This window comes from Haliotis asinina, chromosome 15 (assembly GCF_037392515.1).
Source record: "Haliotis asinina isolate JCU_RB_2024 chromosome 15, JCU_Hal_asi_v2, whole genome shotgun sequence".
NCBI lineage: Eukaryota > Metazoa > Mollusca > Gastropoda > Lepetellida > Haliotidae > Haliotis > Haliotis asinina.
In genome coordinates, this window is record NC_090294.1 from 6559369 (window position 1) to 6571626 (window position 12258).

At 40.0% G+C, this 12258-nt stretch overlaps 2 protein-coding genes across 2 annotated transcripts in view; one reads left to right on the forward strand and one right to left on the reverse strand.

Annotated features, from left to right (window-relative positions):
• Positions 1–1385: 1385 nt before the first annotated feature.
• LOC137265571 (protein mono-ADP-ribosyltransferase PARP14-like) overlaps positions 1386–12258 on the forward strand; it is a 75092-nt gene continuing 64219 nt past the window's right edge. Inside the window, exons 1-2 of the mRNA XM_067800990.1 lie at positions 1386–1761; positions 10484–11282. Coding sequence (XP_067657091.1) covers positions 10484–11282 — 799 coding nt within the window. The 5' untranslated portion in view covers positions 1386–1761. The remainder of the gene's footprint in view (positions 1762–10483; positions 11283–12258) is intronic.
• On the reverse strand, positions 5771–6970 carry LOC137266231 (uncharacterized). The gene has a single exon (XM_067801728.1). It carries the CDS (start codon positions 6968–6970, stop codon positions 5771–5773), a length of 1200 nt encoding a protein of 399 aa, XP_067657829.1.

Genomic DNA, 12258 nt, shown 5'->3' on the forward strand with positions numbered 1-12258 from the left:
CTTTGCTACCCGGTGTATGATGGACAGGTATGTGTATGGTTTTACTGGCCAGCGTATGGCTGACTAGTCTGTGTAGGGCTTTGCTACCCGGTGTATGATGGACAGGTATGTGTATGGTTTTACTGGCCAGCGTATGGCTGACTAGTCTGTGTAGGGCTTTGCTACCCGGTGTATGATTGACAGGTATGTGTATGGTTTTACTGGCCAGCGTATGGCTGACTAGTCTGTGTGTGTGTGTGTTTACTAGCATGTGTGTACATGTAGTTTTCTGCTCTATGCATAGTTGATCAGCATGTGTATGGTTGACTAGCCTTTATATGGTTGACTTCAACATACGTAGGTTAGCTCGGTTCACTAATGGCTCACTAATAAATTTATGAACTGACTGTTCATGGTTGACTAACCTGTGTATTGTCAAGTGGCAAATATTAGGTGACTACCTCCTGTCTTGATTTACTATGAGATGATTAGAGTGTGCATGGTTGACGAATTTTTCTTACGGTTGACTTCAACATGTATGGGTTGACTAGGCATAGTATATGGTTCACTGAGAAACGTACGGACTGACTAAAAGATTTACAGTTAACTATCTGCTGTCTGGCTTTACTATGGGATCGCTAGAATTTAATTTTGGACAACCAGATATATGACGACACGGACTCTGTTGACAATTCGTGTTTATATGGTTGACTACATTCTGTATGAATATATTGGCACGTATATCTATTGACGAGCATGTGTAAGTGTTCTCAGGCATTCCCATACAAGTACTAGTCAGAGTGGCATATGGATGGTTTGCTCGTTTATTGACTGACTATCAGTTGTTCACTGTGGATGGTTGTGTGTGTGGTTGAGAGCTAGCATTCAGGTTACAGGATTGTATGTGGTTGAGAACAGGATGTAAAGTTGACTAGATTGTGAGTTGTTGAGAGCCAGTGTTTAGGCAGATAAACTTGTATCTCGTTGAGAACAAGAGTTGACTAGATTGTATGTGGTTGAGAGCCAGTATTCAAAGTGACAGACTAGTATGTGGTTGAAAACTGGATATAAAGTTCACTAGATTGTGTGTGGTTGAGAACTGGATCTAAAGTTCACTAGATTTTGTGTGATTAAGAACTGGATCTAAAGTTGACTAGATTGCGTGTGGTTGAAAACAGGATCTAAAATTAGTTTCAATCACTCTTTGTTACTAAGGAAGGATTTGGATATAATTAAAACTTTAGTTACTAATCTTTAAGGTGTACATTGATGACTGGAGTTATTAATTCTAACCAGTTACTCGCTTCACCTTAAGAGCATTAAAAGATCGATATAAAAAAGTCGTGTGCTGTTAAACTCAAGTACAATGCTGTACAAAAAGAATACATTGTTTCAATATTTTTTAGGCTACAGCCATGTGAGAATTTCCAGGGACTGACGGAGATCGCAGGAGCGGTTTGGTGTAAGGGAGGTAACTGTTGCTGTGCGCATCCAAGCTCCAAACACGGCCATGTAAAATCTGGCAGTCCCTTAGCATTCCTTGTCGATGCAAGGAAAATACAAGGATTTTTTGACACATGACTTACAAAACGAAAGTAGGAACGTAAAATGAGAGTTTCGTTATCGGTTCCAGGAAATAATTGATTAGTCACACAATGCCATAATCCGCCCGTGGAAGGGAATTGGAAGCAGGAAGAGTCGTATATATTCCCGAAAGGAAGCTGCCATCCATCTAGCTGTATTCAGTGGACCTCTACAGGTTCTTCACTACAGGTTCATCTGGCAAGTATTTGATCGTTAACAGCAGTGATAGACTGATACGCATTCGTAACACGTAGCCTGTCCGTTACAAGAGTGTCAGCCAGCGAAGGTGTTCTTGAACCAATAGCCTGCGTCATCTGTTGCTCGTTCTGCCATATCTGTTTTTTTTTTAATCTGTAATTTTATCAATTCGGTTTCACTTTAAAACCCAAAGTCCGAATTCAAATTCCGTTGTCGATGTAGATAAGGGACTGTTACGCAACACTTTCACAACCCCTTTTTCGCTGTATGTGTCTACCAACAAATGGGAACTTATATTCTACCTATTCAGTCATATCAATATTGATGACTTTCTTACCTTTTTTATCATTGTTTATCCGAGCATCCATTTTGATACTAGGGGAGTGTCGTGACTAGGGTATGAATATATTGTAGATGGTAATATTTGGAGTGAAGGACAATTCCCCACTAGGACAATAATTATTCCTCACATTACATTTCCCTATCTTGACAATTCCACACAAATAACGAACAGGCACAAGCTGATTGTGTATAATTGCATTTTTACCAGTGTAATACAGTCAAGAAGTTATAATCATGTAGTGAGTTCATTTTACATCAGAACTCTCATTTGAACTTGGAGTCACTTGGAATGGTAAATCCCCAGTTATTTGGAAGGAATTAAATGTCAGAATTTGCTATCTGACAGTAAATATTTATACATTATTGTAAATCTAAGTTTATGATGGAGAAAGTTAAACTTGGAGTAGGTTATACCTTGATGTACCTTTGATAGATGGGACTTTAGGAAGTCTTCATCAGAGTCCCACAAGAAATATCATAAAAACATCCTACTGATCTTACCTGCTTACAGACAGGTATACCCATCATGCACAGATTAGCTAATCCTGTCCTGCCTAACAAGTGAATACACGTACAGTCACAGATTAGCTAATCCTATCCTGCCTAACAAGTGAATACACGTACAGTCACAGATTAGCTAATCCTGTCCTGCCTAACAAGTGAATACACATACAATCACAGATTAGCTAATCCTGTCCTGCCTAACAAGTGAATACACGTACAGTCACAGATTAGCTAATCCTATCCTGCCTAACAAGTGAATACACATACAGTCACAGATTAGCTAATCCTATCCTGCCTAACAAGTGAATACACATACAGTCACAGATTAGCTAATCCTGTCCTGCCTAACAAGTGCATACACATACAGTCACAGATTAGCTAATCCTGTCCTGCCTAACAAGTGAATACACATAGTCACAGATTAGCTAATCCTGTCCTGCCTAACAAGTGAATACACATACAGTCACAGATTAGCTAATCCTGTCCTGTCAAGTCAAGATTTATGGATCGAGGGGTGGTGGGATAGTTTAGTAGCTAAGGCATTCACTACTCACAGGAAAGGTCCAGGTTCTACTCCCCACATGGGTCCCAGTGTGTGAGACCCATTTCTGGTTTGTCCTGCCAAGATATTTATGAAGAATTGCAAAACAGTGTAAAACTATACTCACTCACTCACCCTATAGAGTGTGCTACTGGGTAGCAAATAAATAGCCATATTGTAGCAGTATTTACAGAATTACACCACTGTTTGTTAAATTAGTGAAACAGAATTAATTATGATACTTGATTAGCTACTCACTGATGTGTCCAGCCTGTTCACCAATCATGTGCCGGTAGGGAAATCATGAAAGTATAAGTAGATCTTTTGTCACAACTAACTGTAACAGTTATCGCCATTCCCAACTTTGTGAAATGATATATACTTGGATTATACGGTACACTCGAATAAGTGATAGTGTGACTATTTGATTGTTTCTTTTGCAGTAGATTGATAAGGAATGAAACAAGTAATGACTTGTGAACTTGAACATGCTATTATATTGGTTGTGAGGCATTCCCCAACTATGTTAAAAAAACAGAATGGGGTTCATAACTTTATTATTCAGGTGTCTCTCATGTTCCTTAATGTTCAAGATTTTCTTTTGCTGTCCTTAGTTGTTGTCATGGGGAAAAAATACGGGACTTGTAACTGACTGCATACTTGTGATACTGACACATTGGGCGATAAGTGTTCGCTAGCCAGTATAGTTGACATGAAATGTAATGTTTTCCCATGGCTGCCTATGATAATGTAATATTTATGAAAAAACATAATTAAGTAACAGTTACCCTTGAAAGTATTTAAGACACAGGTGGCACAGTCTGGTCTAATAGTAGGAATATTTTGAAAATTTGTGACCAGTTAGTCCTTTCAGTTGTAGGAAACCAGTCACATACACTGCAAGTATATACTAAATGTTACATTCATAAAACTATGTTCAAATTCAGCATAAATGATCAAGTTAAAAAAATGTTGGAAACATAATCAGCTTTAATTACTGGATGGATGTACATGTGTAAAACATAAAAGTATTACACAAATGTCTCAATCAGTACTGAAGGCAGTCTTTGAAAACTGGTTAAATAACTCATTTTGTGGACCATGGTGTATTTTCTGATTAACATGAGGGGAGGTAACTCAGAAACACTGGCAAAGGAATCTCCTGTGGATGTTGGATGGATGTTGATTTTGTAGGGTGTTGGCATTTTTGTATTGTCTAAAATTGTATTGTACCTTGAACATGTGATATCATCACTCTGTGTGAAATAGTAACTGAATATCACACAAGCCAATTTATATATGAAAGGACAGGGAAATTAATTAACTGCATACTCTTGAAGTTGCTAAGACATTTCACACTAACAAAATATCATAATGTCTTGTCTCAGATCTTGTCACAGATTTTGACAATACATATGTGTTACAGCCATCAATATGGTCTTGCGAATTCATTCACAGTGACACAGGCTAGGGTGTGAGAACTGTTTATTGGTCGAGTAAAACTGATGACAAACTGACACCCTGCAACAATGACTGGAAAAAATAAGAGTACAATTCTCACAAGGTGACTTAAGCTGACATACTCTCACAAGGTGACATATAAAAGCAACACTTTACACAGTCATAAGTGATACAAATATAAACTTAGCATATCATAATCATTGCAGTTTCAGTTGCTCATACAATACAAATATGGCATTATCACGTGCCTGATATTATACTTAATTAATTGGAATGCCATAAAAATATGTATAATTATATGTATACTAGGTACTCTATAAGTAGATATAAACATATATACCCTATGATTCCCACGGGTGTGTTGTCCTGGCGTCTGACCAATAATATCTGGTATCGACCTGTTCATGATATAAAACATACCATGAATACTATTTACATATCTATATATTTCATATACACCATTATCAGTTCACTGATAAACAATACAATCTACTACCACATCAACAAAAAACCACACCACACATATGATCAAATATGGCCTTTGTCATACACATTCACTCAACTCATACACACACACACACACACAGTATATGTGACATGTTGAGACATAATATTAATCTGACATAGATATATTTACATGTAGCACTTTATACATTACAATAGCATAAAATAATGATTACTAACCCTTTTAATACACTGTCCGGAGAGTCTGTATGATCCAAATGTCCATGTGCAAGTGATAAAAAAAGCATGTGGAAACAAAGGGTTGGGATGTAGGACACCTAATTCAAAACCAGCCAATGACTGAAATATCCAAGCTTACACTTTGATTGCTAGCTGTACTACCCGACAGTGAAATGGACTTACCCAATGAAATAACTTAACAAAAGAAATGAGCGTTAATGATATTACTTTACTTACAACTGCTGAAATATCTTACGCAGCCTGAAATGAGAGATTTAATTATTATAAAGCAGTAATGCTGACTGGTTCATATACCTGAAATTGATACACCAAATGGTAATTAATTACTGTATTGCCTGAAATATACAAATGACATTATTTTGAGCATACTAAAGTAAAACAGCTGAATGATAAAACATAATCGCTATATACACAACTCTACCACATACTTCCCCCCTTCAGGACTAAATGATGTCCTCATAATTTGCCGGAGATTAAGTGGAGAAGGGTGTCTTGAGCATGCGTAGAATCATTTGTTAGAATCCCACTCAGCATCAATGAGGTGAGGTACTCCGCCCTGGACTTCCAGTCAGGTTTTAGTACAGCCGCTGACATCACATACTCATTACTGCTCATCCACTGTGGTCTACTCCTAGAGCGATTGGATCTCCTAGGACAAGGCACTGGTGGTGTTACTGATCTTTCTTGAGGTACACTAATATCTTGTGTTACAGGTTCGGAAGATAAATCCAAAGTTTCAGATATTGCGTCCTCCTGTAATGTTGGAGCTGCATCAAACTCACTGGTGGGACCCTCAAGTACCGCAGACGTTTCCATAGCCTGATCTAGTTCAGGAGCAACTTCCTCTGACTGATCCACTGCATCTTCGTCATCCACAGCAGCACTATCTGTCTCTGCCTCTGCCTCAGCTGGCCTATCAGCTACATCTGCAGCTGAAACTGACGGCTCGGATGAAGAAATGGGGACGAGTTCAAGATCATCATCTTCACTCTCAGCAGTACTTGGGTTAATACTAGTTGATACTGTTTGTCTTGTAAATTGTAGACGTGGACTGGACCTCCTTTTTCGTGGTTTGGGTACTGGAGCTGATGTTTCTGGCCTAGGAAGAGAACCAATTGGCAATAACAGATTCCTATGCAGAGTTTTCTTCCTGCCCTCTCCATCCTCTTGCTCCACAATATACACTGGTATGGTAGGGTTTGGCTGACTTGTGACGATGTAAATGTTATCTTCCCACTTATCAGCTAGTTTGTGACGACCATCAAAAGCAACCACTTTAACGAGTACACGATCACCGACATCTAATACAGCTGCTCTAGCTCTCAGATCATAAAAGGACTTCTGTTGAGATTGAGATTCGCTGGCTTTTCTAGCGGCTATCTCGTAAGCATTACGCAGTTTTCCTTGGAGGGTCTTGGTGTACTTGAGCATCGATGTTGAGATGACAGACTCCATGTCGAGTCCAAATGCCAGATCAATAGGAAGTCTAGGGTGACGTCCGAACATTAGATAGAAAGGGGAGTATCCCGTTGTTTCATGCCGTGTACAGTTATATGCATGTACTAATGGTGCAACGTGTGTCTTCCAGTCCTTCTTGGATTCAGGTTCAAGTGTGCCCAGCATATTACATAATGTCCGATTGAATTTTTCACACATGCCATTACCCATAGGATGGTAAGGTGTTGTGGAGGATTTGTCGATCCTCAGGATCTGGCAAAGTTCGGTCATGACCTTGCCAACAAAGTTGGCTCCCTTGTCCGAATGAATCCTTTTTGGCAACCCGTAGTGGACCACAAAGTTGTTGAAAAATAACTCTGCTGTGGTTCTGGCTGAAGTATTCTTTGACGGATATGCCTGTGCATAACGAGTGAAGTGGTCCGTAACCACAAGAACATACTGGTGACCGCCTGTAGAGGGTTCTAGTGCCAAGAAATCCATACATACTAGTTCAAGTGGCTGAGATGTTGTGATGCTAACTAGAGGTGCACGGGCTGAGGTGGAGGACTTGCGCTTCATGCATCTGCCGCAAGATTCTATATGAACTTCAACATCCTTGTTCATACCAGGCCAGTAAAATCGTTCTTTGAGTAGTGAAAGCGTCCTGTCTCTGCCTGGGTGTCCAACATTTTCATGAAGACTCCTTAAAGCTGCAGCTCGACACCTTGAAGGGAGTACAAGTCGCTTCTGTTCAATTCCATCTTGTTTGACAACACGGTAGAGAACACTCTTATGGATCCTGAAGTAGTCAAAGTTCTTCAACAATATTGTCATCTCCGAGTTCTCAATATATGACCTTCTGTCTGGCTTGACTTGGTTCTCCAGTCCCTCTATGATAGCTGCAAGGCAAGGGTCTCTGGCTTGTGCATGGCTCCAATCTTTAGCATTCATGTTACACTGCTCTTCATCAATGTTGATTTCTTTCTCCTGTATCACATCTGTGGACATACAGAGACTTTCTATCATGCTGTCTACATTGATCACTCCACAGATAGCACATACAGAATCTGCTGTGATTTGATCCACTTCTGCATCATCTCCATTTGCAGGTAACCGTGACAAAGTGTCAGCATCTACATTCTCCTTCCCTGGTCTGTACTTGATGCTAAAGTTGTAGCTGGCCAAGGCTGCCAACCAGCGATGTCCTGTGGCATCAAGTCGAGCTGTAGTTAGTACATACGTCAGTGGATTATTATCGGTCACCACAACAAAATCATTGCCATACAGGTAGTCGTGGAACTTATCAGAGATAGCCCACTTCAGACATAAAAACTCTAGTTTGTGCGCTGAGTAGTTCTTCTCTGAACGGTTCAATCCCCTACTTGCATAAGCAATGACCTTCAAATGACCTTCCTGTTCCTGGTATAGAACTGCACCAAGACCTTGGGTACTAGCATCGGTATGAAGTTCGAAAGGCTTGGAGAAATCGATGTAACCAAGTACCGGTGGTGTTGATAATCTCATCTTTAATTCATTGAAAGCTCTGTCCTGCAATTGTCCCCATGTCCAGTCCTGTTTGACAAGCTTTTGGCCCCTTGACTTCTTGGGAGTAGTGCTTGGAAGTAGTTCTGATAGGGGCTTGGCAATTTTTGAAAAATCCTTGACAAACTTTCTGTAATAGCCTGCAAAACCTAGGAATTGTCGAACTTGTTCTGGTGTAGTTGGCACAGGCCAGTCACGAATTTTAGTGATCTTTTCAGGATCTGCTTCAATGCCTTGTGCAGAAACAATGTACCCAACATATTTAACTTTCCTTTTGAAAAACTTACATTTTCGTGGGGCAAGTTTAAGTCCACATTCCTGCAGCCGCTGAAAGACAAGTTTGAGCCTCTCGACATGTTCCTCATATGTTCTGGAGAAAATGATCAAGTCATCTATGTAGACGAGACATATGTTCAAGTGCAAGCCTTCTAAACACTTCTCCATTAGTCTCTGATAGGTTGCTGGAGCATTGGACAATCCAAAGGGCATTCGGTTGTACTCGAAAAACCCTAATGGACCTACGGTGAATGCAGTTCTTTGCTTATGATCTTCCTCAAGTTCCACCTGGTGGTAGCCACTCTTCATGTCAAGGACAGAAAAATAGGTCATACCACCTAAACAATCGAGCATTTCCTCAATCCTGGGTAGTGCGTAAGAATCCTTAATGGTCCGACGATTCAGTTGTCTAAAGTCAATGCACATCCTCAGCTGTCCATTTTTCTTCTTAGCTAGGACTACATTGGATGCCCATGGACTATGTGAAGGTCGTATTACACCTGCAGATAGCACTGGGGGCTCTACCACATATGTATGGCTGATACCATTCACAATTACAGGACTGAACATGCCAACAATACTATTGGTATACATGACCTGGGACACAGTCTTCTGCTTATTATATTTTTGTTACTGTTTTTTAGCACGCTCTTACTGAATATTTTTTTCATTTGAAATTAATATAATATTATTTCATCTATGCCTTCACCCACATTGGTGTCACTATGCTGTCATGTGACTTTTTCACAAGAGTTTTTGTTGTTTATCATAGTACTCAGCCATTCGGGCTATATGGCAGAGGTCTGTACATGACAATCGGGTGATCAATAGCATTAGTATCGATTTACGCAGTGTGGTACAGTGACGTGTCAACCAAATTCAGCCGATGCCGTTAGTCATCTTTTGCAACCAATTAATGAAGATCAGTTCCAGCAGGGATTATAAGGGGTTTGTCATGAGAGGATACCATACAAGGTGCATGTTCTGTAACCTGAACCAATATGTAAGAACAATGTGTAATTGGCAGAATTTTAGGTGGAACAGCCCTGATGGCCTTGAGGTACATCTAACCATATCGGGAAGTGGGTAAAAATACCCTGTGAGCTCCAGATGACACATGCTTCAAACTCAAAAGTCAGTGTTAATATATGTTATTCAGCTCATGTTTGCTGTCATGAGCTTGAATTATGATAAGATCATTTCTTTGGTTCATCCATTTCAGAGCTGCCACAGGGCAAATGGAAAGTTTTCTAAATGTCATATATCAATCACAGTCAGTTATGTCATATATTCAACTGATTGGTAAGATAAATATTGAAATGTCGGAAAGTTATCTCCCTTTTGTTTTGTTTACATCCTGCATTGACTGCTTGATTTGCCAACACAGATCGCACTGTTTTCCTGTCCCATTTTGAATGAACAGATCATGCTTTCACTTGTGAATAAATCAAAATATTTAAAAATATATTGGAATGTTTTTCATGTTTAACACCTTATCATTTCGTGATCTATTTATCATACATATGATGAGAAAACAGTGTGATCCATGTTGACAACTCAAGCAGAAAATGCTGGATATAAACAAAATGAAAGGGAGTTATGACTACTTTATAGATGAAAATCACCAATTAAAAATATTTGCTTTCGCTCATGAATAAATCAGAATGTTAAAACATATATCTCAGAATATGTTCCATATTCAACAGCCTCTTGTTTTGTGATCTAAATGGTTAGTGTACTAACTGTTTTTGTAAAATAAGTTTGAAACGTTCTATAGGCAGTATTTTTTTGAGGACCAAGGAACAAATTACATCAGAGTTGAGATGAGGTTGAACCAAGATTTTGAAATAGGAGGATGCATGTAATACCCAAGTGACTTTCTGCTTTAAACAAGACTGTTTCTCTTCTTTTCAGATGGATGATACAGACAGGAAACCTCCAGATCCTGGATGTGAGATGGCTGAAGGGTTGAAGGATGTTTCTATTGAAGGAGACCTGCCTTCAGATGGGATGATATCAGGTATGGACATCACCTGTGAGCCCACATCCAGTACTCAACAGCAACCACAGACTCAGACAGGTCCACATGGGTCATATCCTTACCAAGGACAGGTACCTGGTCAAGGACAGTGTCAGGACAGTGGCCAGCTCACCAGTACACAACAGCATGGACACACAGGTCAACAGGTGCCCCCATATCATCACCACGGTCAGAACTGGCAGGGGCCAGGTCAAGGACAGCCAGGCTATCCCTATCCCTACCCTCAACAAGGAGGAGAGAATCCATACCCTCGTGTACCTCATTATCATCCAAGGTTTGGCTATTACGATTACAGGTATGGTGGGTATATTCATCCACAAACGGCTGCCTTCTTTAGATGCCCTGATCCTCATGTTCAGCTGCAGTACCCTCAGACTGATGAAAGCCAGCAGCAGAACCAAGGTGTGGAGACAAGTGGACAGACAGGCCCACAACCTACATCCTCCAGGAGTCAGAGGACACAGAATGACCCGAACTATACAACTTCACAACCACATTACACAGCTGGGGGAGAACTTCCACCAAGACCACACCCAGCTGCCTCACACCCTGAGCACCCAGTTGCACCATTTTATTCTGGACAAGTTCATCCCCCGGAATACTCTCTGTATCCATCTGAATTGCCCCCGCCATATGATGCTCAAGTGGGAAGTAGGCTAAAACTGGAGCAAGGTAGGTGACATAATTACTTGTCTGTAGAGCCAAACAGTTTGTCTTTGTAGTTGGACGAGCCTGGCCATCAATGGACTTTGTGTTGTGTAGTTTAGAAGGTGTTATGCGGAGACTTTAATGGCCAATCTCGTTCTACTGTTCTACAAAGAATATTTATTCTGATGACATAATACACTTAATTGACACAATAATGCTTTACTATTCTGGAGTGACATGATTTAAAGTTCTGAAATACATTCCAAGAAGCGCGAAAAGTTCAGTGTAACAAGTCAGTTCTCACATCCTATGCCTACCTGACTAAGTTCTGCAGTAAATACAATTCTCTGACAATTCAACAATCTACCTCATTGTTTCACAAATCATATTATTGTGTCACATCTGATGCCAACTCAATGAGATTCTACAGTAAACATCTAACTGCTACAACACAATGTGGGACAATGTCTCACAACTGCTACAAACTATCTCACAACTGATAGCAACTTGACTAGATTCTGCAGTAACCATTTCATTGCTACGATGTGATGTGAGACAGCATCTCACGACTGTTACAAACTGTGTGACAACTGATACTAACTTGACTAGGTTCTGCGGTAAATGTCTAGCTATTACAATACAACAGAGTGGGTCAACCTCACATGAAGTCTAGGAACTGTGTCTCAGCTTATGGCAACATGACTAGATTCTGCAGTTATTGTAATGCTCCATGATAAAACAAAAAATTGCATGAAAACCTCCCTAAAACTCAACATGATCTGGTCAAAAACCTGACAAACGATGTTTTATTTAATTTCCTACTTGTTCCTAACCACTGAATTATTCAGTATGGAAAAACGGGATGCTTGGAATCACCATGCCAGCAGAAATGAATCCAACCCTGTCTGGCCTAAACTACCCCAAACTATCTCAGCTTTATTGGTAAACGAGCATAGTAAGATAAGGGGAAAATTGTTCCATTCGCATACAAAATGTAAGT

Bases quoted from the DNA above. Each gene is read 5' to 3' on its own strand.
- LOC137266231 (XM_067801728.1), bottom strand. From the start codon at position 6,970: ATGTGTGAAAAATTCAATCGGACATTATGTAATATGCTGGGCACACTT.